Source organism: Oncorhynchus mykiss, chromosome 12 (assembly GCF_057628025.1).
Source record: "Oncorhynchus mykiss isolate SJ-2025 chromosome 12, ASM5762802v1, whole genome shotgun sequence".
In the NCBI taxonomy this organism is placed as follows: Eukaryota; Metazoa; Chordata; class Actinopteri; order Salmoniformes; family Salmonidae; genus Oncorhynchus; species Oncorhynchus mykiss.
This window is the reverse complement of record NC_143033.1, coordinates 56,117,905-56,145,625: the sequence shown is the minus strand read 5'-3', so window position 1 is coordinate 56,145,625 and position 27,721 is coordinate 56,117,905. Positions and strand designations below refer to the sequence as shown.

Here is a 27,721-nt window from a genome sequence, read left to right as displayed (position 1 = left end):
AGGTGAAGGTTCTTCTTCCAACAGGACAATGACCCTGAGCACAAAGCCAAGACAACGCAGGAGTGGCTTCAGGACAAGTCTCAATGTCCTTGAGTAGCCCAACCAGAGCCCGGACTTGAACCTGATCGAACATCTCTGGAGAGATCTGAAAATAGCTGTGCAGCGATGCTCCCCATCCAACTTGACAGAGCTTGTAAGTATCTGCAGAGCAAAATGGGAGAAACTCCCCAAATACAGGTGTGCGAAGCCTGTAGCGTCATACCCAAAAAGACTTGAGGCTGTAATTGCTGCCAAAGGTGCTTCAACAAAGTACTGCATAAAGGGTCTAAATACTTATGTAAATGGCATTTTCAGTATTTTATTTTTAATAAATGTGAGAAAAAAATCTAAACCTGTTTTTGCTTTGTCATTATGGGGTATTGTGTGTAGATTGATGAGAGGAAAACTATTTAAAACACTTTAGGATAAGGCTGTCAAGGGGGTCTGAATACCTTCCGATGGCCTTTGAAATTGGGACACCAGCATCATGAGCATATGGTAGCAGCTGCATAACCCAGCAAGATCACACTGATATAGTCTGCATGGACAGAAGTCTGGGTCAATACGAGATACTCTCTCTGCTTATAATACATACCTGAATCTTGAATTTGAGTATGGTATGTGACTGGTTCACACCTGTGATGGGTAGGAGGCAGAGGTTTGACTGACGATGCCTTGCTGGTCCCGGACCCAGTGACAAGCCAGAGGGTAGATTAGTTCTGAGAAAACAAGAACACTCTCAACACAGGCCATATAACAGACCTCACCTCAAAAGTATTGAGTGGAGAGAAAGTGGCCCAAGAACCATGGTTTTAGAATCAGTGAGTGAGAATACCTCAGAAAACATATGCAGGTTTGAGTATTATACTTTCTAAATGTAATTGGTTACAGTTACTAGTTACCTTGTAATCAGTAATGTAATTTCTGGATTACTTTCAGTTATTTTTTGATTACTTTCCCCTTGTGCACTAAGAGAAGACAAACATGATCCATCAAACGCATTTAGGGTGTCATCATAGTGGTCTCTCACTTGTGGTCAGATTCGCTCAGCTGGAACAAACTTAAACTTGCGCCTTTTTTCAGTGCTGAATTGAATGTCATTGTGAAAACAGTAAGGTACCATAATGTATTTTTTTTGCAAACATCTGAATTTAAAAGCATTCAGCAAGTAATCATATATATATTTTAAGTATCTGTAGTCTGATTACAATATTTTTGCCTTTAACATAACACCCCAACCCTGCCCCCCCAACCCTATCAGTTACACCCCAACCCTGCAGATATGAGGTGGGTTCTGTTCTCTCGTTGGCAGCCCCTAGTGCCAGAGTAGTGGCCACAGCACAGCGAACATAGTTGAAGAAGTACACCATGTTTGTGTTGTCCAGTGTGGGGAAGAATTGGGTTCTGATACAAGTGTTGTGCTCCCCAAAGGCAAATGCAGGGCCAGCAAGGTGACAACTGTGAACACAAACAAAATGGATGGAAAAAGAAATGGTGAACTTTGCTTTACCCGTTAGGCCTATTGTTTTGTCAGTTGTAATTGCAATAAAGCATGACTACTTTTTTCCAGCAGATTTAAAGATCTTCATGATCTAATCAGTCACCTACTCATTTTCTTCTTTGACCTGTAAACAGAGTTCACCAACTCCTACTTTGCCACATCAGTCAGCAGGAAGTGGAAACTGTGCTATTGAAACAACTGCTGTCAAGACAGCAAGCGGCATGCATTCTATTGCTACTGCACTAACATGCAAGCATATTGCTTACAACCTGTTTATGTGTTGGTGTCAGTGGAGGCATGTGAGAATTTGACAGCTACAGTAGCCTAAAATATCAGTCTAATTTTTTGAATGTGATTCTTGATTCTTCATAGATTAAACACTCACACAATGATCTTCTTCAAAGGTAACATTTACATATTGCGAAAGGTGTTATTGAAGATGCCCCCCCCAAAAATTCAAAGGTGGGTGTGCAGCTCAAGATAAGTGCCCACCCACCACCCACCATTGGAAACAAATTGTGAAAATGTTCAATTTTTTTTCAACTGTCTGCTACATTTTTTGTATATGACATTGGAGACGTTCTTTGAATCTGTCTTGCCGGCCTCCACAAACGCAAGCCCAAACTTGAGTCATGTGCAATCCTAGTTGTAGCTATAGTTATAAGATTTTTAAAATCCACAAATAAGAGCTTTTACTGTATATGGCAAGGTAAACGATCCAAGATAAAATTATCAAATTTACAAAGAGGGAAAGATGTAGGAAGACTATCCGTACCAAACTTTAAGTTGTATCTCCAGGCACTAGCATTTCGCCCCATCCTAAATTGGTTTTGACATGATTATTCTGCCTCTGGCTAAGTACAGAGAGAAATATGGTGTCTCCTATTGCCCTGGAGGAGGTGGTCTTCACTGACATATCCCTTAGACAATGTAAACTATGCCTTGGTCCTATTATTTCTCACACAATCTCTATTTGGAGAAACATTGAAAAACAATGTAACTGGGAAGCAAAATTGCACGCCCATACTCCAACATTTCACAATAATGCCTGGCGATCTGGAGGCCAGCCTTTTGCATCACCCCATCGTCCAAATGTGGACTCCATACCCTTACCGATATCATGGACAGTAACAATTTTATAACATTCCAAGATTTGAAAGATACATACGCATTACCAGGCAAATCTTTTTTTCTATATTTACAATTTTGGACAGCTATGGAGTCCCGTGAGAAACCCAACTACCCAATCATCCAATGATGGGATTTCAAAAATAAATTCTCCGGACTCCCGAAAGGACTGATCTCTATAATATGTATATACACATTTTGGAAAGTTTATATTCAAAATGTATTGTCCATAGTCCTAATTGAATCCGAACAACCCTTTAACTGGAACAGAATATGGAAAAGTATGAACTTGACATCCCGTAATCCAAACCATCAACATTTCAAGTTTGTTCCCAGACTGTATTTAACACCAAGGAAAAGTTATACGGTGTCCCCTAAATCAGATAGGCACATTCCTTCATAGGATGTGGGATTGCCCTGCAGTTAAATGCTTCTGCTGCAAAGTTACAAAATGACTTTTGATTTGCATGAATGTAAATATTCAATGCTTTGCATCTATTATGTTACTTAACATTGATAGCCCCTTCAATCTCTCAATCAATCAGAGAAGATTACGGCTGGTAGGCAGCACTTCTGGGGGAAATGTTTTTGTCTCTTAAGATGGCAACCAACCCACTCTCTCCCATTTAACCAGTGGATACAGTTACAATTAGAAGTTATAACATTAGAATTATCGACAGCGAGAATGAATGGTGCTAGTCGAATGGTGGAAGACGGGTTGGGAAACGTGGTTTCCAGGTGGGGAGGGAGGATGTGGTCGGGTGGATGGTGACTGAGGTGGGGAATGGGTTGGGGTTATCTTTGTATGCATTTCTTTGATTGTTTTTGTACCTGTAAACCCCCCCACCCCACCTCTCTGAAAAAAAAGAATGATAGCACAAATATCTACTAGTTTGCTAGCAGGTTCGATAGCGCAACCATTAGCTAACTATGCAATGACAAACAAGCAAGTAGCTAACAAATAGCTACAAGTATAGCACATTAGCTATGTGTTGTTCACGTTATTAGGCTCGTGAGTGACTGCTTGTGATGGCGGCAGACACGATAGATAGATTCTGGTGCTTCTATTACATCAAAGAACCTTACCTGTGTGATTAGCTAGCTAAGTAATAATTGACCTCCGCAGAGGAGCGTGTGAAAGGCCTCTGTGACTGGCCTTGGTCTTGGACCTTGTTTACACCTTTTTTTCTTCTTTCTTTAGGAGGTAGATCAACTTTAATATTGTGGATAGATTGTAGCCTCCATCAATGTAATTTTTTTGCATAATTTCCAATCCCCCATATATTATTGGGTAAATATATACAAGTGGCTTGCAAAAGTATTCATCCCCCTTGACATTTTTCCTATTTTGTTGCCTTACAACCTGGAATTAAAATATATTTTGGGGGGGATTGTATAATTTGATTTACACAATATGCCTACCACTTTGAAGATGCACATTTTTTTTATTGTGAAACAAACAAGAAATAAGACAACAAAAAAAAACGGAAAACTTGAGCGTGCATAACTATTCACCCCTCCCACCCAAAGTCAATGCTTTGTAGAGCCACCTTTTGCAGCAATTACAGCTGCAAGTCTCTTGTGGGTATGTCTCTATAAGCTTGGCACATCTAGCCACTGGGATTCTTGCCCATTCTTCAAGGCAAAACTGCTCCAGCTCCTTCAAGTGGGATGGGTTCTGCTGGCATACAGCAATCTTTAAGTCATACCACAGATTCTCAATTGGATTGAGTTTTGGGCTTTGACTAGGCCATTCCAAGACATTTAAATGTTTTCCCTTAAACCACTCGAGTGTTGCTTTAGCAGTATGCTTATGGTCATTGCCCTGCTGGTAGGTGAACCTCTGTCCCAGTCTCAAATCTCTGGAAGACTGAAACAGGTTTCCCTCAAGAATTTCCCTGTATTTAGCGATATCTATCATTCCGTCAATTCGGACCAGATTCCCAGTCCCTGCCGATGAAAAACATCCCCACAGCATGATGCTGCCAACACCATGCTTTACTGTAGGGAAGGTATTCTCGGGGTGATGAGAGGTGTTGGATTTGCAACAGACATAGCGTTTTTATTGATGGACAAAAAGCTACATTTTAGTCTCATCTGACCAGAGTACCTTCTTCCATATGTTTGCGGAGTCTCCCACATGCCTTTTGGGGAACACCAAACAAGTTTGCTTATTTCTTTCTTTGAGCAATGGCTTTTTTTCTGGCTACTCTTCTGTAAAGCCCAGCTCTGTGGAGTGTATGGCTGAAAGTGGTCCTATGGACAGATACTCCAATCACTGTCTATCTTTGCAGCTCCTTCGGGGTTATCTTTGGTCTCTTTGTTTCCTCTCTGATTATTGCCCTCCTTGCCTGGTATGTGAGTTTTGGTGAATGGCCCTTTAATGGCAGGTTTGTTGTGGTGCTATATTATTTCAATTTTTTTAATAATGGATTTAATAGTGCTCTTTGGGATGTTCAAAAGTTTCTGATATTTTTTTATAACCCAACCCTGATCTGTACTTCTCCACAACTTTTTCCCTGACCTGCTTGGAGAGCTTCTTGGTCTTCATGGTGTCGCTTGCTTGGTGGTGCCCCTTGCTTAGTGGTGTTGCAGACTCGGGGACCTTTCAGAACATGAAATCATGTGACAGATCATGTGACACTTAGATTGCTCACATGTGGACTTTATTTAACTAATTATGTGACTTCTGAAGGTAATTGGTTGCACCAGATCTTATTTAGGAGCTTCATATTTAATTTTTTTCATTTTTTTCACATTTATTTCAGCAGGTAGGCCAGTTGTGAACAAGTTCTCATTTACAACTGCTACCTGGCCAAGATAAAGCAAAGCAGTGCAACAAAAACCAACAACACAGTGTTACACATGGGATAAACAAACGTACAGTCAATAACACAATAGAAAAATCTATATACAGTGTGTGCAAATGTAGAAGAGTAGTGTGTTAAGGCAATAAATAGGCCATAGTGGCAAAATAATTACAATTTAGCATTAACACAGGAGTGATAGATGTGCAGATGATGATGTGCAAGTAGAGATACTGGGGTGCAAAGGAGAAAAAAAATAACAATATGGGGATGAGGTAGTTGGGTGGGCTATTTACAGATGGGCTGTGTACAGGTGCAGTGATCGGTAAGCTGCTCTGACATCTGATGCTTAAAGTTAGAGAGGGAGATATAAGACTCCAGCTTCAGTGATTTTTGCAATTCATCCAGTCATTGGCAGCAGACAACTGGAAGGAAAGGCGGCCAAAGGAGGCGTTGGCTTTGTAGATGGCCAGTGAAATATACCTGTGAAATAGGAAGCCGATTCTAGATTTAATTTTGGAATGGAGATGCTTAAGGAGAAGTTTATCTAAAGTTCCATGTATAATAGTTATATATTTTATCAATGTTTATTATGAGTATTTCTGTGAATTGATGTGGCTCTCTGCAAAATCACTGCATGTTTTGGAACTGCTGAACATAACACGCCAATGTAAAATGTGATTTTTGGATATAAATATGCACTTTAACGAACAAATCATACATGTATTTTGTAACATGAAGTCCTATGAGTGTCATCTGATGAAGATCATCAAAGGTTAGTGATTCATTTTATCTATATTCCTGCTTTTTGTGACTCCACTCTTTGGCTGGAAAAATGACTGTGTTTTTCTGTGACTTGGTGGTGACCTAACATATTCGTTTGTGGTGCTTTCGCTGTAAAGCCTTTTTGAAATTAGACACTGTGGCTGGATTAACAAGAATTGTATCTTTAAAATGGTGTAAAATACTTGTATGCTTGAGCAATTTTAATTATGAGATTTTTGTTGTTTTGAATTTGGCGCCCTGCACTTTCACTGGCTGTTGGCGGGGTGGGACGCTACCGTCCCTAATATCCCAGAGAAGTTAACACAGTGTCCAAAGATAGGCCAAATGTATACAGAATGCATGTATACGTCTGCGTAGAGGTGGATCAGAGAATCACCAGCAGCAAGAACGACATCATTTAAGTATACAGAGAAAAGAGTTGGCCCGAGAATTGAACCCTGTGGCACCCCCATAGAGACTGCCAGAGGTCCGGACAACAGGACCTACGATTTGACACACTGAACTCTATCTGAGAAGTAGTTGGTGAACCAGGCGAGGCAGTCATTTGAGAAACCAAGGCTATTGAGGCTGCCGATAAGAATGCGGTGATTGACAGAGTCAAAAGCTTTGGCCAGGTGATGAAGATGGCTGCACAGTACTGTCTTTTATCGATGATGGTTATGATATTGTTTTTAACTTTGAGCGTGGCTGAGGTGCACCCATGACCAACTCGGAAACCAGATTGCATAGCGGAGAAGGTACGATGGGATTCGAAATGGTCGGTGATCTGTTTGTTAACTTGGCTTTCGAAGACTTTAGACAGGCAGGGCAGGATGGATATATGTCTGTACCAGTTTGGGTCTAGAGTGTCTCCGCCTTTGAAGAGGGGGATGACCGCAGCAGCTTTCCAATCTTTAGGAATTTCAGACGATACGAAAGAGAGGTTGAACAGGCTAGTAATAGGGGTTGCAACAATTGCGGTGGATCATTTTAGAAAGAGAGGGTCCAGATTGTCTAGCCCAGCTGATTTGTAGGCGTCCAGATTTTACAGCTCTTCGTGAGTGTCATTAGGCCTGTTGTGTATGTTATGCTCCTAGCTATGTTAACTGGTATTTTTCTTACAAGGGGCTGTACTTCCCCTTGCTGTTGCCACCACTACTGTCATCATCAACAGGAAACTCAAGAGGAAGTTTGCTTTCTTTCTTTTCTCAGAGCTCTCAGGGAACGGACTAGCTTTTAAGATATTGACATTTAAATGTATATGTTGCTGTTGTCTGGACTTCAGATCATACAAAACTCTTGGTGGATGGATTTCATCACCTACCAGCCACTTGACATCACACCTGACACGATTTCACAGAATAGTTTTTTTTCTACTTTTGCCCTCAGATAGCACTTGTGGTGGGTGTTGTTCTGCCTCTTTTCTGTGTTGTGAAAGAGTGATATCTTCCCATTTTATTTCTCTGAACACTCTTTAGGCTGCACACTTCCTCTGCACAGCGCCAGACAGAGCATTGCCAAGGGTGTCGCAGCAAGATACAAGGAGCCATTTTCTGACAGGCCTCAAAGTCAAACATGGCTATGGATATGACTGCCCCGTAACATAGGAGGTTTCCCAGCCAGCTGTCTTTCCAAGGAGTTTGTAAATATTTAATTTATATTCAGAAGACAGAGGGGAAACAATGAGTTTTGACAGAGTGCCATCCAAGTCAGAGGTCATGGGCTGGAATCCACACCAATTGTCAGACTACATGAGGAGGGTAAGTCATTTTCAGGTTAATTGTGCACCTTTTGTTGACAGCTCACAACCTGTAAAAGCTTTCCTTAATTCTCTGTCATACAACATCATATTCAAAGCTGTTTCACAGTGTCCTTATTAATTTTTTATTTTTTTTACAGTTGGAGTTAAGTGGATGTGACAAAGTCATCGTGAAATGTAATATTAATGGGCAAAGGTTCTTGGTAAGAGATATGAAGCAAATGTGTGTCCCTTTTCCCACGTGTTCCTAGTTGGACTGGAAGACAAAATAATTCATATTTGTACTGTCATGTGATATATCGCTTAATGGAAATACTTAATCTATCATTTTGTAGAACATGAGTGAAAATGACATTCAGAAATTCCCCAAAGTCCATTCACCGTGAGTATTTCATTCATTTCTCTTGAATTTTGTTAAACAGAACATTTCAACAATTACATCAAACCATTTTTACATGCTCACACGGAAAACCAGCATAGGCACCCAGGTAGACTAAGCACCCTGAAAAAGTACTCCACTTTTGGGTGGACCATTGGCAAAATGAAGACCACTCAGTCTCTTATGCCCCTGAACAATGAAAATGTTGGGAAGTATGATAATTACACAGGGAGAGGAAACTATTCAACAGAGATAAACTTATTTTTTTAACATTAGTGTTTTAGGGCAGGAAACAGTAAAGCGGGGGACCAAGAAGGACCAGAGGGATAGACAGATAGGGAGGAGAGTGGTAGGGTGCCTTATTTTAGAAGAACATTCGGAGAGCCAAAGAGTGACAATGAAATTTCAACCTACTTTTTAGATCCCACATCCTGTCACAGGCAGACTCAAATAGCACTCACCAATCACTGCTCACAATATTAAACATGTGACACATGCTCAGAATAGAATTATAAGGGAATTATTGACTGTGTCGATACGCGACTGTGTGACAAAAGATGGTGACACTGTTTGCCCCAATAGATGGTAGCAGTATTGACTGCCACAATGTTGTCTGCTCTTTTTACAGACTTATCTCCAAAATATGCTGTGAAATCAACAGGAAAGAAGAAAAAAGGCCATTCTTCGCTAAAAGGTGTGCACTTCTTGCAATTCTTAACTATTAAACTTTAGTAGTTTAATTCAAAGCAATATCCAAGCACAATCTTTCTCTCCTCTGTACTTTCTCCAGATCTACTGCACCAAAATATCATGAACCAGGTATGTATTATTTAGAATTTGAAAGCATAGACTTTACCCTAGATCAAGTTATTATGATTGACATAGAAGCAATTGGACCATAATAAATGGGACATTTTACCATTCTACTGCTTCCTACTGCAGATACATCACAAGAGGTTCAGCCCTGGGGACCTGATGAATTTGTAAGTCTGTATTTGGCCATGTTAGTTTACTGCATTCCATTCCTCCCTCTTAATTTCAAGTCTTGTTCTTCTCGGGAATATTTCTCTTTTCATCAGTATTTAACTTGGTTGTCTGTCACTCCCAGGATGATGACGATGACGATGACTATGTAAGCCCAGATGCTGATGATGATGACGGCAGTGTGGGCGATTATGAGTACCCAACAGAGGGGCCGGAGGTTGGAGGTGAGGACAGTGACAATGACTATGAGCCACCTCCGTCTGAGCCGCCTGATGAGATTCCCCATAAACTCTTTGCTGCCAAGCGCATGGCTGACGATGACTACATTGGTACGGAGACATCAGTACAACACTGCCATGCAAAACTACTCTCACAAAGGACATATGTTGTCACTTTGTATTGTCCCACATTGATTACAATCTGTCTGTCTGTCTGTCTGTCTGTCTGTCTGTCTGTCTGTCTGTCTGTCTGTCTGTCTGTCTGTCTGTCTCTGTGTTTAGATAGTACCCCGCACCGCGGTACAGCTGTAAGGCAACCACCTCCACCACCTCAACGCCCTGGGCCTGGTCCTCCACTCCCCTCCGCCAGTCGCCCTAGTGTGAGTATGTCCCCTCTGACTGCACTCCTCTTTCAGTCCACCACTCTCTCCTTTCACTCAGTCCTTTATCATTACGTTAAACTCTTTGTTTCTGCAGCTAGTGGAACCTCCCCCACCCAGAAGGGAGCAATCTCCCCAGCGCCCTGGCAGACTCCCTGGTAAGAGTAAATGTACACTCTGGAATGTTAGTATCTCACTATAAATATAGCATTTTAACACTTTTCAGTCACTTGTATTGATTTTTACCTTGTCTTTTCATATTGTCTTTTAAAGTGCCCGCTCCTTTCTCAAGTGCTCCCCCTGCTCCACTAGTTGACCGCAGAATAAAGCCCACCAAACTGGATCGAACAAACCTTACTGAATCTCCAGTACCAGGTACTCTCACACCAATCTTAACCTAGCAAGCAAAAGTTTACTACAGCAGTTGTCTGTTCTTACACCTGCTCTGTTTGTCCACACAGCAAGGAAGTTGAACACAACCGATAGGGTGAGAATTACATTTGATTATGTTCTTATTAGTCCTATATTGTGTCCAAACAACTTTCTTCTCATCCCTACATCATCGCTCAATGTCAAGTGAAGACAATTATACACATACATCTTTTATGTGCTTGCTGAAGTTACACTTAGCTTTTAATAACTGTATACATTTTAGCTGGAAGCATGTCCACATGTGAGTGTTTAAAGGCCTTTACTAATAATTTGAGTCTTTATTAATAGTTTGAAATAGGTAGAATTCACAATGAAGTATATGACATGTTTGTTTTTCCTCACACACACAGCCTGCTCCACATTTATGGAGGTAAAGAAGTCTTCTTTTTTGTGTGTGTATTGCTTTCCTTCGTACGACTTCTCCCAATTCTATTTCATGTCATTGACAATGCACCGCCTTCCGTGTTTGAATCGTGACTGCACATGTGCATATGTGCCACATTTGTTGTACATACACTCAGTTATATAACTGTTCCTTTTTCTCAAGAAATGAAACAAGCCATAACTGAAATGCTCATTACTCTGACCAGTATGGGAACCTCTGACTTCACGTACCTTCTATTTCCAGGCCTCAGGCAGAAGAGAGGAGTCCAGACCCTCCCAGGATGCCCAAACCGCCCCTCCCTCTGTCAGCTAGAGTCATCAGGAGCAGCTCGTCGGTGGGCAACAACAGGTCTGCCGTGCATCCAGCTTCCCTTCATGCTCCATACAGCTCAGCTCCAGGCACATTATGTCATATACACTACATATCAGCTGATCCTTAAATAAACACACTGTGGTTCAATGGTTAGGGAAGTACAGTACACTCCATCAGGAAGACATGGGGTGGAGGAGTGGAATGGTGGTTGTTTAGTTAGCGGGAGCTATTTGAGCTGGGGTGAATCACTGCCACAAATCACTCCTTTGTAGGACCTTTGCTTGTGGTACAAAGGAGAAGCTCTCTGCGTCACAATATGTGTAGCGTTTTAGTATTACCCTTCCAGTTTTCCGTCTGTGTTTCGTTTGATTTGTTGGCTGTTGCACATATTTGGCTAAATCTTTGTGCTCGCTTACTCAGTTTAACGCTAATTAGAAATATCCAAGTGAATATAACAACTCATTCATCTGTAATGTCCATTTCTGTTGCAGATATGTGCCTGGTGCAAGAAATGAGGTAAGGCTATTTCACTGGATCACCACAACAGTGGAAGTTTTTTATTTTTCTTTTACCTTTATTTTACCGGGTAAGTTGACTGAGAACACATTCTCATTTACAGCAATGACCCGGGGAATAGTTACAGGGGAAAGGAGAGGGGATGAATGAGCCAATTGTAAGCTGGGGATGATTTGGTGACCATGATGGTTTGAGGGCCAGATTGGGAATTTGTCCAGGACACCAGGGTTAACACCCCTACTCTCACATTTTTTTATTTTTTTATTTATTTCACCTTTATTTAACCAGGTAGGTTAGTTGAGAACAAGTTCTCATTTGCAACTGCGACCTGGCCAAGATAAAGCATAGCAGTGTGAACAGACAACAACACAGAGTTACACAATAAGTGCCATGGGATCTTTAGGGACCACAGAGAGTCAGGACACCCGTTAAAAGTCCCATCTGAAAGACGGCACCCTACACAGGGCAATGTCCCCTTACACTTCCCTGGGGCATTTTTTTTTTTAGACCAGAGGAAAGGATGCAGCATCTGGTTCATCCAGGGACCAACCAGGACCAACCCTGCTTAGCTTCAGAAGCAAGCCAGCAGTGGGCTGCAAGGTGCTAATAAGGATTTTGAAACTGTGTATTTAGCTTCACTAAACCCCTATTTATTCCTGGTTCTAACATGCGTCCTTTGTCATGATCTTGTCGACATTATGAATGTGCCCACATTTTTTGACAGGTGTAGTAAGAAAATAAAAGACGCATTGTGATCTGATTGTGATCAGATCTTCCTGACCAATCATTGTATCTGGATATCTTGCAAGTGTAGATCTAATCTGAAAACATTTAAATCATCATTATCCCGCCCTCTAAAATCATTGACAGGTGGCATGTGTCTTAAAATAAATAAAGAATATTTTGAAAGGATATCCCTTCAAGTAATAACCAGGAAATCTGGTCACAATGCGGACATGGTGGACGCATAAAATACATACCATGTGTAGACACGTATCTGCAAAAGTGGGCACAATCAGAACGTGGACAGGGTCAAAACAAAGGACTCATGTTAGCACCAGGTATAAACGGGGCTTGAGAAAAGGCTGTAGTTCCACCTCATACCATGTTCCTCTCTTATGTCACCAACAGGTACGAAATGAAGGTAAGCCATTTTCTAAAAAGCTTTTTCTTCTTGTACAAGGGAACTTTCCATTACACTTCATCTTCCTCCTGTTTTTAACCTGAGGGACTATGCAGTACGACTTTCATTCTCATAATGATTATATGTATCTCTTCTAGTGTCCATGGCCAAGTCCTTCAACTCCAACACCTTTCCTAGACCAGGGCTCCCTAGACCACCCTTACCTTCAGACTGGTAAGATCAGTTGTTTTGTAACGTCAAAGTTAGGGAAGGAAAATGGCTTATACGGAGGATATAACTTTGCAGCGGTGATGGAATATAAAGGTTACCATTTGAATGGTAACCTCTAAACTCTTGTTCCACCTCTCTCCAGCTTGCCACCTAATATCGCTACAACTGCTTCAAGACTGCAGGCATGTGAGTGCTGTGTTTTGACTTCGGTCCCCATTAGCAAACACTCTACTCTGGTAAATGATACTGTGTGACTCACAGCTGACAGCTATGACTCACAACTTCTCGATTGATCACTGATTGGATTCTCCTTTTTCCTTTCTAAGCCTTCTCCCACAGGAGCAAGATTATGCCCGTGCCGTCACCTGTGCAAGCTTCCATGCCCCCACCGGCAGACCTAGAGGATGAACAGGTGACCGCCTACCATACAGACCGAAAGACAGACAGATTCTCGAATATGAACGTACTTACGTTGGACCGGCTCTAGCGATGCAATGACTTGCATAGCTCAGTAGGTGGCGACATTGTATTGTTCTTCTTTATTCTTTTTTTAAATTTCACCTTTATTTAACCAGGTAAGCTAGTTGAGAACAAGTTCTCATTTACAACTGCGCCCTGGCCAAGATAAAGCAAAGCAGTGTGACACAGACAACAACACAGAGTTACACATGGAATAACTTCCAAGGGAGTATTGTAGATTCTGGCTGCAGCCCCTAGTCTCAATTGCTGTGGTGTCTACGAGCAGAGCCCTTTGACTATGTGAGACAGTCAGCTCCTATTGAATCAATTAAATATGTCAGTAGGCCCTCATGCAGTACTGTATGTGCAAATAATGGTAATTATGAGCATTTAATCAATCATTCAATCAAATGTATTTATAAAGCCCTTCTTACATCAGCAGATGTCACAAAGTGCTATACAGAAACCCAGCCTAAAACCCCAAACAGCAAGCAATGCAGAAGCACGGGGGCTAGGAAAAACTCCCTAGAAAGGCAGGAACCTAGGAAGAAACCTAGAGAGGAACCAGGCTCTGAAGGGTGGCCAGTCCTCTTCTGGCTGTGCCGGGTGGAGATTATAAGAGTACATGGCCATTAAGGACAGATTGTTCTTCAAAATGTTCAAATGTTCATAGATGACCAGCAGGGTTGTAGAGGGTGCAACAGGTCTGTACCTCAGGACTAAATGTCAGTTAGCTTTTCATAGCTGAGCATTCAGAAGTCGAGACAGCAGGTGCGGTAGAGAGAGAGAGATTTTGAAACAGCAGGTCTGGGACAAGGTAGTACGTCCGGTGAACATAGCCAGAACTGTTGAAACTGGAGCAGCAGCACGACCAGGTGGTCGATGACAAGGAGTCATCAGGCCAAGTAGTGCAGGGTAGCCTAGTGGTTAGAGTGTTCGGCTAGTAACCAGAAGGTTGCAAGTTCAAATCCCTGAGCTGTCGTTCTGCTCCTGAACAGGCAGTTAACCCACTGTTCCTAGGCTGTCACTGAAAATAAGAATTTGTTCTAAACTGACTTGCCTAGTTAAATAAAGATTTTAAAACATTTCTGAGGCATGGTCCTAGAGCGCAGCTCCTCCGGGAGGAGAGGGACAGAGAGAGAATTAGAGGAAGCATACTTCCCTCATCAATCTACACAGAATACCCCATAATGACAATGCAAAAATATATTTTTAGAAATGTTTGCAAATTTAGAAGAAATTAAAAGAAAGAAATATCACATAAATATTTATACCCTTTACTCAGTACTTTGTTGAAGCACCTTTGGCAGTGATTACAGCCTTGTGTCTTCTTGGGTATGATTCTACAAGCTTGGCACACCTGTATTTGGGGAGTTTCTCCCATTCTTCACTGCAGATCTTCTCAAGCTCTGTCAAGTTGGATGGGGAGCATCGCTGCAAAGCTATTTTCAGGTCTCTCCAGAGATGTTAAGTTAGGTTCAAGTCCGGACTCTGGCTGGGACACTCAAGGACATTCAGAGACTTGTCCCAAAGCCACTCCTGCGTTCTCTTGGCTGTGTGCTTATGGTCGTTGTCCTGTTGGAAGGTGAACCTTCGGCCCAGTCTGAGGTCCTGAGCGCTCTGGAGCAGGAGGATCTCTCTGTACTCTGCTCCCTTCATCTTTCCCTCGATCCTGACGAGTCTCCCATTCCCTGCCGCTGAAAAACATCCCCACAGTATGAGGCTGCCACCATTATGCTTCACCGTAGGGATGGTGCCAGGTTTCCTCCAGACGTGACTCTTGGCATTCAGGCCAAAGAGTTCAATTCTGTTTTCATTAGACCAGAGAATCTTGTTTCTCATGGTCTGAGAGTCATTTAGATGCCTTTTGGCACACTCAAAGTGGGCTGTCTTGTGCCTTTTACTGAGGAATGGCTTCCGTCTGGCCACTCTACCATAAAGGCCTGATTTGGTGGAGTGCTGCAGAGATGGTTGTCCTTCTACTCTGGAGCTCTGTCAGAGGGACCATTGGATTATTGGTCACTTCCTTGACCAAAGCCCTTCTCCCCTGATTGCTCAGTTTGTCCTGGCAGCCAGCACTAGGAAGAGTCTTTGTGGTTCTTCTTGAATTTAAGAATGATGGAGGCCACTGTGTTCTTTGGGACCTTCAATGCTGCAGAAATGTTTTGGTACCCTTCCCCAGATCTGTGCCTCGACACAATCCTATCTCGGAGCTCTACGGACAATTCCTTCTACCTCAGGGCTTGGTTTTTGCTCTGACATGCATTGTCAACTGTGGGACCTTATATAGACAGGTTGTGTGCCTTTCCAAATCATGTCCAATCAATTGAATTTACCACAGGTGGACTCCAGTCAAGTTGTAGAATCATCTGAAGGATGATCAATGGAAACAGGATGCACCTGAGCTCAATTTCTAGTGTCATAGTAAAGGGTCTGAATACTAATGTTTTTTGTCATTATGGGATTTGTGTGTAGATTGATGAGGATTTTTATTTATTTAATCCATTTTAGAATAAGGCTGTAACATAACATGTGGGAAATGTCAAGTGGAACACTGTGGCCCCACCCGACGATTCCCCCGGACAGGGCCAACAAGGCAGGATATAACCCCACCCACTTTACAACAGCACAACCCCCCTACACCACTAGAGGGATATCAACAGACTATCAACTTACTACCCTGAGACAAGGCTGAGTATAGCCCACGAAGATCTCCTCCGGCGCACAAGGCCGACGGGGCGCAAAACCAGACAGAAAGATAATGTCTGACACAACACACTCAAGTAACGCACCCCTCCTAGGGACAGCATGGAAGAGCACTAGTAAGCCAGTGACTCAGCCCCCATAATAGGGTCAGAGGCAGAGAATCCCAGTGGAGAGAAGGGGACCCGGGCAGTTTGTTTCTCCAGTACCTTGCCGTTCAACTTCGCCAGACTACACTCAATCATAGGACCAACTGACCTATTGAAGAAATGAGTCTTCAGTAAAGACTTTAAGGTCGAGACCGAGTCTGCGTCTCTCACATGGATATGCAGACCATTCCATAAAAATTGAGCTCTATAGGAGAAAACCCTGCCTCCAGCTGTTTGCTTAGAAATGCTAGGGACAATAAGGAGGCATGGATCTTGTGACTGTAGCATACGTGTAGGTATGTACGGCAGGACTAAATCGGAGAGATAGGTAATGTTTTGTAGGTTAGCAGTAAAACCTTGAAATCAGCCCTAGTCTTAACAGGAAGCCGGTGTAGAGACGCTAGCACTGGAGTAATATGTGGTCACATTTTTTGGGTTCTAGTCAGGATTCTAGTTGCCGAGTCTAGTACTAACTGAAGTTAATTTAGTGCTTTATCCGAGCAGCTGGAGAGTGGAGAATTGCAGTAGTCTAATCTAGAAGTGACAAAAGCATGGATTAGCTTTTCTGCACATTTTTGGACAAAAGTTTTCTGATTTAGGCAATGTTACGAAGAAGGAAAAAATATTCTTGATAGGTTTGTAAAAGACGACAACTCACTTCTATTGAAACATTTGGAAACATTACGAACGTAGCAATTGTTGTTGTGACATGGTTTTTGTCTGAATCCTATTACAGAAATTAGTAACAGGTCACAAATCCCATATTATTGATGTGTGATTGTGTTCCTATGTGAATGTGTAGGACATGAACCCTCAGTGGTACGTTGGCCAGGTGTCACGGGGCCAAGCGGAGGGCTGTCTCAGACAGGTCAATAAGGTGAGGCGTCTTCTGCTACCAATATCACTCACACACCTGGTTGACGGGAATAACTCTCATTCATGCACTGTACTTACAGATTCATTGTGACAAAGGTTTTCTATGAAATATCATATATAGTCCAATGTCCAAAATGACAATATTATTTAAAGAAATATGTATAGTTCACTAGTGCTCTGTGGTGATAGAATACAAACACCACAATGACAAGCAGTGTTTTTCTGTTTCACTTGCTGATTAGGATGGTGCATTTCTGGTACGAGACAGTTCTAAGCGCTCGTCCATCCAGCCCTATACGCTCATGGTGCTTTACCAGGACAAAGTCTACAATATCCAGATTCGCTGCGAACAGAACGAGTTTCTGCTGGGAACTGGTCTGAAGGGCTCAGAGGTACACAATATCTACCTCATTCATCCTGACTAAGGCTTGGAGTTGATCCTGTTCAGGTCAAATGGTCCAAAATAAATTCATAGCCCTAATTATGACCAGTCGGAGTAAAATGTGTAATTCTATATCATATTAGCAAGCACTCTGAGGATGACGTAGTGAGCTTCGTGAACTGTATCTGGAATCTGAAAGTTTGTTATATAGTACTTTTGGCCCCACAATCAACGAGAAGATTTGATTAGATGTACCATCTGACATGTATGTTTCAGCTTCTGTTATGATACGACTCAATGAACCCCTGCTAATGGATGGGTTCCTGTTTTCTGTTTCAGACCTTTCCGATGGTGGCACACATCATCAACCATTACAGACAGCAACCACTTCTGCTGATTGATGCTAAGAACCGTGAAGCAGGTCAGCAGAACCAGTGTCCCCTGATCTACCCAGCAGGTCTCCGTCCATCCTTTTAATAGAAACCTGGGGGGAGGGAGAACAATAACATGGACCAATAGTCAAGATTGACATTGGTTTTAATAAAAGAATACCACTAACATTATGGGGGAACGAATTATGCAACCTTTGAATTCCAGTACATTGTCTTTACATGTACAGTCATTTAATGTAAAGCCAAGTGACTCTTGGATGAAGAGTGCGCCACTGTCAACTGTTTACTCGATGGACTTCAAAAAGAAAAGTCATTACTGGTTCAACAATATTTGTCATTTTTTTTCCCTCTCTACTTATGTATTTATTTGAGTACGGAAACCACAGAGGCTGAAAATGTCCGTGTGCGTATTTCTGTAAATGTTTATGTTGCTCTGTGTTATTTTCCTGTTACGAGCCTAGATAGCAGCAAGATCTGCTGTGAATCAGAACCAAGCATACATTGTCCAAGTAAGGACATAGTGGGGCAAACAGTCAATCACTACTGCTGAGCTTTCATAATACGGAATTGATTGGCTTCCAAATAAAACCTTTCCTGCACGGTTAAACGAAAGCAATGTAAATGTAATTTCTGACACTGCATGTTCCTTTATGTAGCTGTATTTACTGTTTAAACCATCTTTGCATTTTTTGGGATTGGAAACGTGGCAGAAATTCTACAAATCATTGGTCATTGATGGCGGCACACTAGAAAAAACTTCACTGACCTCTGTGCCAAATTCTGCCCGTCTTTTCCATTGACTTTTTTGTCAACGACTTCCGTTGTTTCTCTATCTTGCCTGAAACATAGACGATGACAAAAAGGGTTGTCTCACTGCTGATCTGGTAGTGTAGTATTAAAACCAGTTCCAAAAAAGTGTAAGTGTGTTGCATCTGCACCACGAACCTGTTGTAAACCATAATCATAATCTGTGTATAAAAGATGTATGTCCCTAATCTCAAATGTGTTTGTTATAATTTACACAAGCCTTACATTAGTGTAATACATGTTAAACCTGACTCCTCTGCCTGGAGAGAAAATATAAATCGTACAGTATGTATAATACAATAGCAGACAATATAACCCTCCTGGAGAGACAGACATGCTGTTATGTCTGTGTCAGCACAGCAGGAGAGGATTACATCAATCACAATAACTGCCATCCTTGGCAGCCTCCAATATTTTTTTTTCCTGGAAATGAATCATGGAACACTTAACCTGTCCTTGCAGGCAACTTGAGAGAGACAACTCTGAGCTGATAAGGTGGGATATATCTTTGGGAGGAACAAATGATGAGGAGCAAAAACTACCCAACTGCCATATACCTCTGTCTGCCCAAATTCAGGCTTGAATCATCTATGACTGTGCAGAAATGTTCGCAGTAAAGCCTGCATGGATCACTGAAATCAAAGCCCTCGCTCACCCCGAAAAAGGCCATGGCGGTACATAAGTCCCTGTCTAAGTAAAAATGAATTATTCTGCATGAAGAAGCCATAGACATCAAGCTCTCTGGAGCCACGCAGCCTGGCCTCATAGAATAGACGTAACATAGTAAATGAAAACGCAGGATACAAATGAGTATGATATGTTACGTTTGGTATGGTTACATAAGACACTACCTGCAAATGTTACATTGATGCTGCCTGCAAACCGTGGCTAACTGGGCTAGCACATGAAAATCATTTTGCTATGGTATTTCTGATCAAATGTTACCATATAGCTAGACCCTTCCTGCTAAATGTACTGTGAACAAAAGGTTAGCTGTCCCAAGTGTGGCTTATCGATAGCAAGAAGATCCATGTGATCTCTCCTGTTGAAGTTCCTTTAAAAATCATTTTCACAATCACAAATACACTCACCATGTTAGCACTGTCCCTAAATAAAGATACCTGTAAACATTAGTGTTGTTTCAAGTTATTTATTATAGTTAGCTAGATGGAGAACAGCATCTGTCTTCACATTCTGCTGCAGAAATCTGACTGACCAACTAACTGGCACACAGTTGACAAAAACACTTCAGTGAGAATTGCCGGTGGTATTTATTGGGGTGACTCATGTAGCCAACTGGACACAGCTTTGCAGAGTGGTAGCTGGCACAGCCACGAAGTCATAAAATCTGATTTTTAACCTAACCTTTACCACACAGCTAACCTTAAATGAAGACCAAAAAGCTAATTTTGGTTTTCATGTAGCTGGCCCATTTAGCGGAAATAGCTCGGTTCTGCCATTTAAAAAAATCCGTTAACATTTATTTCAATTGCTTATTATTATTATGTATTTATTTTATCGCACAAAACACCAGTATCCATACAGGAAGCATACAAACAAACAAACGAGAACAGCATATACGCCATCCTAGAGAGTTTGCCATAGTCTTTGACAATATTCCATCTGGAACTCTCATGCTGTTTAGAGGTGTAACCAGACCTCACCTTTTTGAAATAGCCTCCTGTTGACTATCCAGGAAAAATGTGTTTCTCCTTGCTCCCTCAGTTCAATGATATACTGTACATATATGTGCTTTATTTCAAAGGGATGTTGTATTTATTCCTTATGTTACAACTTACGGGAATTAATTTGTTAATATAACCTGGGTGGTTTCAGTTCTGAATGCTGATTGGCTGAAAGCTGTGGTATATCATACAATGGGTATTCCAAAAAAATTCTTTACTGTTCTAATTACTTTGGTAACCAGTTTGTAATAGCAATAAGGCACCTTGGGGGTTTGTGGTAAATGGCCAATATACCATGGCTAACATAAGAACATACATTAGCATTAACTGTACTTTTTGTGATGAGCATCCAGAAAAATTTTTTTATGTATTTTGGCATTGTCTACATGTAAAGAGATTATGGCAAGATATTTGCAGATTTATAATTGATAACATTCTTGATGGCTTTTGTTTATTATGGGAAAATATGCTGCTCGGTTTCCTTAACTATAATAAGGATAAATAAAAATTATTTCACATTTAATTGTGCTAATGGGGAAATGTCATATTCGTTCATATAAATTCACAAATAAAAAAACATTCTTCCTTGTTTTCTAAAAGGAGTTTGAGCAGTACATTAAAATCATTATTACTACATTATTTGAATAAAAAAGCTGTAAAAACAGTCAATACGTGTCTGTAATTTGTTGTACCCCCCCTAGGACCTGCCTCCAGATCAAGATTCATGACAACAGAGCTCGCCAGCTTGTATCATATAACCCGGAAATGAGTTACCTCTGGTTCGATCAGCCGCCCATATGGGGAAAATTAATGGGGAAAGAATAGGGTTTTGGGATAAACGCCGAAAATAAGGTCTGAGGTTAACACAGGTTTAGGAGATTTTGTTCTAGGAGATCATTTCAGTCATGACCTTTCTGAATTATGAAGCTTTTATGTACTTTTAAAAAATACATAAATACTTAAAAATTCACAAAAATAGACATTAGCTGATGAAGATTATCTCGTAGAACAAAACATATAAGATCTCCTAAGCTTGTGTTTACCAATGACCAAATTGTTGGTGTTTATTTAGAAACCCTACAAAAACACCAGTTATTTCACCATAGACAGGTTGGTTGTTTAGCAACAAAACCAGATGCATGTGCAACTATGTGGTAAAACAGACAGGGTTGGCTTAGATAGTTGACAACATGTAAACTATATTTTGTCTCCAATGTTTCTTGAAAACATGAATACATTTGCACAATGATCACTTGTTTGTCTCTCAAATACATTGTTACATTTGTTGGTTAGCTAGCCAGTGAATTTTAGCCATATTAGCAATGACATGAAATTAGTCAAAACAGCTCAAAATAAGACATGGTATCACAGCCTGGTCTCATTTGGTAGACATAACATAGTAACTTAAATCCGGGCCACCTAAATTAGTAAGATACGTTACTGTTTGGTATGGTTACATAAGACAGAAGGTTACTTTAAGCAAAAATGAAAGGCGGGTGGTTGGTCGGGGTGAATGGGTGGGCATATAACCCAAAGGTTGTGTGTTTGAATCTCATCACAGACAACTTTAGCATTTTAACTAAGTAGCAACTTTTCGACTACTTACTACTTTATAGCTACTTTGCAACTACTGAGCATGTTAGCTAACCCTTCCCCTAACCCTAACCTTAACCTTTTAGTCACAACAAATTGTAATTTGTAACATATGATACATTTTGCAAATTCGTAACATATTGTACGTTTTGGACATTCGTAACCAGGGCCTAAAATGAACACCGGCCACCCGCCAAATGCGGGTAGATTTTGGTATGGTGGGTAAGAATGTCTAATTCACCAGCCACGTTGGAGGATGGTCACACACAGGGCTCTACCATGCAAGAATTTAATAACATTTTCTTTCATATCTGGTAATACACAAATAAATAGGAATCCATGCTGGGGGGCTGAAAGTGCTGAAAGATTTGTTTTTATAACCAATGCACACAGGTATAACAGTTGGTCTAACTACTAAAGTGAGACTTTATCCTCGTGTTTCAAAAAACATTTTGAATGGTAAAAAATCTCAGTGGCTGGTAGATTTTTAAATCTACTTGCCACAGTGGCTGGTAGAAGGAAAACATAGTTTTAGGCCCTATTTGTAATATATTGTACATTTTGCAAATTTGTAACATATTGTACAAATTGCAATTTGTAAAACATTTTATATGAATTGTAATTGAAATGGATGATGGACATCCACAAATTAATACACACCATAACATATCATACAAAAACTAGTGTCTTAGATTTACGTAGAGAATAATACGAAATGCTCTGAGACCTTGTTGGGTATCAAGAACAAGACAAAACTAGCTGAAACGAGTCACTTACTATTCCCCACATGGCAGTTTCTTTTCATTGTTGGTAGATATCTGGCCACCCAGACTCACAACAACTCCCGGACTTCTGCCCCATTGATGTGTGCACATCGTTTTTGTGACGTTGTTAGCTAACCCATTTACAGGATGTCCATAAGAAGAAGTGATATTAGAGTCTAAATTGTTATGCATGCTTTTAAATTACTGTAATATTTGTAAATGTAGCACCAATTTCCCATTACTCAGTAAAACAATCATTTTTCCCATGTTCTTAACCATATTGACTGGGTGGGTGTCAAATTAAAATTGCAAAACATTTCACAGAGCTTAGACTAACTGCTGTTGGAGTACTGGTGGAATTCCACCTCCAATTCAAAGGGAATCCTCCACGCCTAAACCGGCCTAAACTCACTCAAATGCAAAGTGTGACACGGTCACAGAAACAACCAATCAGAGCAGACGTGGGTGTCGCTGTAGTACTATAAATTGACCAGGTGAGACAGGTGGCAAGTTGTGATGCACCTGTACTGGACACAAAATAGAACAGAGTGAAAGGCAAATTCAGCTCGAAGCAGAGGAACAGATAATACTGAAGAAAAGTGAGATCCAGATTTTTTTTTTTACCAGGGCCATTTATCAGACTGAAGAGACCAGCTGCCAATCCAAGGACCAGTCTGTGGGTGAGCATGACGATGTTTGTGCCACAGAGCCTCTCTCCACCTTCATGTGGAACCCAGTACCCCAGTCTGGGACAGGAGTCTCCAGAGTTCAGCCTGTACAGCGACAGCTTCTACAGCCCTCCAGCCGTGCCTAGCCTGCAGCAGGCCACCCCTCCTGCCTATGACCTGGGAGACTACACCAGCCCTTCTACCAACCCTTACCTGTGGTTCAATGGCCCAGAGCTCAACAGTGTTCCCTACATAGAGGGACCCACGGGGCCAGCTTGTGGGCCCTATGTGCCCCAACACTGCAACATGCAAAGGCCCTATCTGGGTGCTGATGGGCCGGGGGTTGTGGTAGGGGACCTGAGCTGGTTTTCCATGCCCTCTCAAGAAGAGCTGATGAAGCTAGTCAGGCCACCCTACTCCTACTCTGCCCTTATTGCCATGGCGATCCATGGGGCCCAAGAGAGACGGCTCACCCTGAGCCAGATCTACCAATATGTAGCAGACAACTTCCCCTTCTACAACAAAAGCAAGGCCGGGTGGCAGAACTCTATTCGCCACAACCTCTCCCTCAATGACTGCTTCAAGAAGGTGCCCCGAGATGAGGATGATCCAGGTAAGAACGTTTCCTTGGTTTTAAAAAATTGGTATTTTAATTTCAAGGTGTTCCAAGAGAAATGTATACATTTGTAACCTTTGAAAAAATGGTGTAATGTGTCTCAGACAGATATTAACTCTTGCCCAACTATGTGAGAGCAAATCCTTAACAAACATGTCTTATGTGTCTCCTTATAGGCAAGGGTAACTATTGGACCTTGGACCCCAACTGTGAGAAGAGGTTCGACAATGGCAACTTCCGTCGCAAGAGGAAGAGGAAGTCGGAATCCCTGCCTGGCGACGGGGGCTCCTCAGGTTCTGAGTCATTAGAGTCCAGCCCCAAACACTCCAACAACATGAGTGACGTGTCCAGCTCCTCTGACCGCGGCCCCTCCCCCATCTCCTCAGCTCCCTCCCTCTGCCTGAACAGCTTCCTGTCTCAGATGGCTGAAGTGGGGACGGTATCAAACACAGTAGAGGCAGACACCCTCCACAGACCCAGTCTGCCAATAGAGGTACCCCAACGGGCCTCTCCGTCCCAGGGATACGGCTCCTACTCTCCCAACGCTACAGTGCCTCACTGGGAAGTCCATATGTCTCATCCGCAGCACCCAACCATCCCTTCCTCCCCTCCCCTCTACCCTGGGGGCTACAGGGACTCTGTCCGCTCCCTGCTCAGCAACCAGCTATACCCAGCCTTGGACTCAATACTTTACCAACAGGAAGGCACAGAGGTGTAAAGCACAACTAACAGAGCCACTCTACTCCATAGGGCAGCCTGCCTTTGGGCAAACTCTCACTATAACGTCTTCCTCAGCAGAGAATGAAACTTCACTGAACTCATACTAAAGAGGATGATTTACAATGTTTTTTTTCCCTCTCTCTTAATTGATTGTACGTATGTATATTGTTTGCTGTTCCATATACTGTCTTTATGATATGAACTATCATATCAACTATCTGTAAAACGTTTGAGGGATTCTTGGATTCAAACATTTTTAAAGTGGGTTTTGTATGATGTACGTAAATGTCCTGTCATCGGGCTTTTTACTATTTTTTAAATAAAGAACAACAAAAATAAGAAATTCTCACTGCTATTTTTCTGGGAGTATTTATTGCATGAAAACAGATTTAAAGAGGCAAATACAGATTATGGTCACACTTCAAAACATGATTCATTCTGAAATAACTATTTAGGATGGTACATTATATCATGCAGTTTGATCTAGATCTGATTGCCAGTGCTTTTGATTGAGATAAGACAAGTCAAGCTCCCATTACAGTCAATGATCTGAGAGGCAGGGTGTGAAATGAGGGAGGCAAAGAAACCGTTAAACACTGAACGGGAGGGGGACAGGTGAGAGCCAGGGGAAAAAAAGATATATGCAACAGAACTTGTTCCTCAAGGTTGTCCTCTGCTCCCACTTACAGCTACAGCCCCCTCTCCTCAATCTCCCTTTATTTGCTCCTCTTCGGTTCAGGGTATAAGCTAATGCCTCTCACCATTAGTCAGCCATGCTTTTGGACACAACCTATTTAACAGATCAATTTCATTTTAAACTATATGAACAGCACACCTAAAAGCGTTAAAAGGCTATTTGAAATTGTGTGCTATTTCCCATGTTGGTAAAAATGAAATAAAAAAATTTTTAAAAACAGCAAGCAATGCAGGTGTAGAAGCACGGTGGCTAGGGAAAACTCCCTAGAAAGGCCAAAACCTAGGAAGAAACCTAGAGCGGAACCAGGCTATGAGGGGTGGCCAGTCCTCTTCTGGCTGTGCCGGGTGGAGATTATAGCAGAACATGGCCAAGATGTTCAAATGTTCATAAATGACCAGCAGGGTCAAATAATAATATTCACAGTAGGCTCATTACATACAGTATATGGCATGTAGTTATTTGCTTGAACTATTTGCTTTCACCCCGTCACAATGTAGAAACTGCTGACTGCAACATTAAAATGTCACATCTCTAATATTCACAAGAGCTAAAAAAAACACACAAAACACATCACCTCAACAGATTCCACTGAGGAGGTCAGTAAGATGCTGAGGTCAATATCTGTAGCCCAACGTTTAGAGCTGTGGGAACTCAGCACCCCATTTCTCCCTCTGAGTAGCAGGCAGCAAAGGGGAACTAGAGAACATGCTTGAGGAACCATTCCCATGCGTATCTCTGGCATGGAAGAATCTGTGGAGAGGCACGAGAGAAACATTGAGTGAGAAATTGAAGGGAGGACTGGGGAGCGTGAGGAGAAGGGGGAAGTGGATAATGATCCTCTCTACAGACCTCAGTGCCCTCCAATCCATCTCTCCTCTCCTCACCCCACACCTCCCCTGTTACTACTCAGTCTGGAAGGTGAGTGAAGGGGAAAGAGGGTTCCCTTAACATGGAAGCATGATCACTTGTCTTAGTGGTCTTGGCTGTGTGATAGTCACAGGCATAATAATTCGCCTCTGTTCTCTACTTTGATGCTTCCTTTCCTCCTGGGCTCCTGAGTGGCGCAGCAGTCTAAGGCACTGCATCCCAGTGTAGAAGGTGTCACTATAGTCCCTGGTTCAAATCCAGGCTGTATCATAAATAGCTGTGATTGGGAGTCCCATAGGGCAGTACACAAATGGACAAGTATTGTTTGGCTAGGGTAGGCTGTCATTGTAAATAAAAAAATAGTTCTTAACTGACTTGCCTAGTTAAATAAAACAATAAAAATATATATTTTCCTCTGTTAGAGAAGTGTGAATGTTTTTTTTTGGGACAAATATCAGTACAGTATGTGTCTTTGTCTTATTATCCAAATGAACCCTCAGGCGTCCAATCACTCTGTCAGCGCATGACAACAGCAGCCTCATCATTACCCAGTCAAAGCTGATACGAGTGGCATGTGCCACACATCTCTAACTATAGCACCATCGCCGCCACCACCCCACCCACATTCTCCAGTGACCCCATCCTCATGTGTTTTTATTGACACAATACTATCTTGACTGGATGAAACAGCCCTCCCCTTTCAGACGTGTCATAAAGAGGGGATAAATACGTTACCAGCGATCACAGTAAGGGTGCCCTGTGTTTACAGTCTTGTGCCTCTTCAACTGTTTCTGTCAGTGTTGCTTATGGGGAAAGATAGATTTCTTTTGTCTTTAGCTTCCTGCATGACAGTAGTGGAAAAACCAGCTCAGGCTCCCTGTAACCAGCTCAGGCTCCCTGTAACCAGCTTAGGCTCCCTGTAACCAGCTCAGGCTCCCTAAGTATTAAAACAAAAATAATAATAATCTTAGCCAGGTCGATTTAATTAAGGTAAATACAATTTCTCTACATAAACGATTAGAAATAATATAATAATCAGATAAAAACCCAATATGTAAATTAATGTCTCTTAACAAGTCAAATAGATCAACAGCTGCCAGGCTTAATGCGTCCTGTGTTTGACATGTGCCGGTGGTCTGTCTTCTAGCTCACAGCAGGGGCACGTCTGAGGCCAAAGGGGGCAGACGGCATCCTGAAACCCCCTCTACCTGTTCACTGTACACGTCTCTTTGCTCATCCACACGCTCAGTCTAAAACCAAATGGTATTCTTAAAAAAAGGGGGCGAATGGCACAGTGGGTCACTTCTATGACACAAGCTTTACGTCTTTAGTGATACAACAGGGCAGGCATAATGCTATCGCTATCTGCCCTTGGTAAAATGGG

The 27,721-nt window shown here is 41.9% G+C and overlaps 2 protein-coding genes across 3 annotated transcripts; both read left to right on the top strand.

Annotated features, from left to right (window-relative positions):
* The first annotated feature begins 5,259 nt into the window (after window positions 1-5,259).
* LOC110537799 (lymphocyte cytosolic protein 2) lies at window positions 5,260-18,915 on the top strand. Of its 2 annotated transcripts, XM_021624191.3 has the most exons (21): window positions 5,260-8,000; window positions 8,140-8,202; window positions 8,335-8,381; window positions 9,007-9,072; window positions 9,169-9,197; window positions 9,321-9,361; window positions 9,487-9,691; window positions 9,863-9,960; window positions 10,058-10,118; window positions 10,234-10,335; window positions 10,422-10,447; window positions 10,743-10,762; window positions 11,021-11,125; window positions 11,581-11,605; window positions 12,737-12,749; window positions 12,887-12,962; window positions 13,102-13,145; window positions 13,286-13,371; window positions 17,073-17,147; window positions 17,389-17,538; window positions 17,868-18,915. In XM_021624191.3, exons 1-21 carry the CDS (start codon window positions 7,923-7,925, stop codon window positions 18,003-18,005), a joined length of 1,548 nt encoding a protein of 515 aa, XP_021479866.2. In that variant the 5' UTR covers window positions 5,260-7,922; the 3' UTR covers window positions 18,006-18,915. The 2 variants fall into 2 exon arrangements, with proteins under 2 accessions (XP_021479866.2, XP_021479867.3); XM_021624192.3 differs by lacking the exons at window positions 12,737-12,749; window positions 12,887-12,962; window positions 13,102-13,145; ... (2 more) ...; window positions 17,389-17,538; window positions 17,868-18,915 and having other exon boundaries at window positions 6,279-8,000; window positions 9,487-9,586; window positions 11,581-12,454.
* A 4,362-nt stretch (window positions 18,916-23,277) lies between these two features.
* LOC110537798 (forkhead box protein I3-B-like) lies at window positions 23,278-25,116 on the top strand. The gene is made up of 2 exons (XM_021624190.3): window positions 23,278-24,050; window positions 24,230-25,116. Exons 1-2 carry the CDS (start codon window positions 23,456-23,458, stop codon window positions 24,769-24,771), a joined length of 1,137 nt encoding a protein of 378 aa, XP_021479865.3. The 5' UTR covers window positions 23,278-23,455; the 3' UTR covers window positions 24,772-25,116.
* Window positions 25,117-27,721: the final 2,605 nt, after the last annotated feature.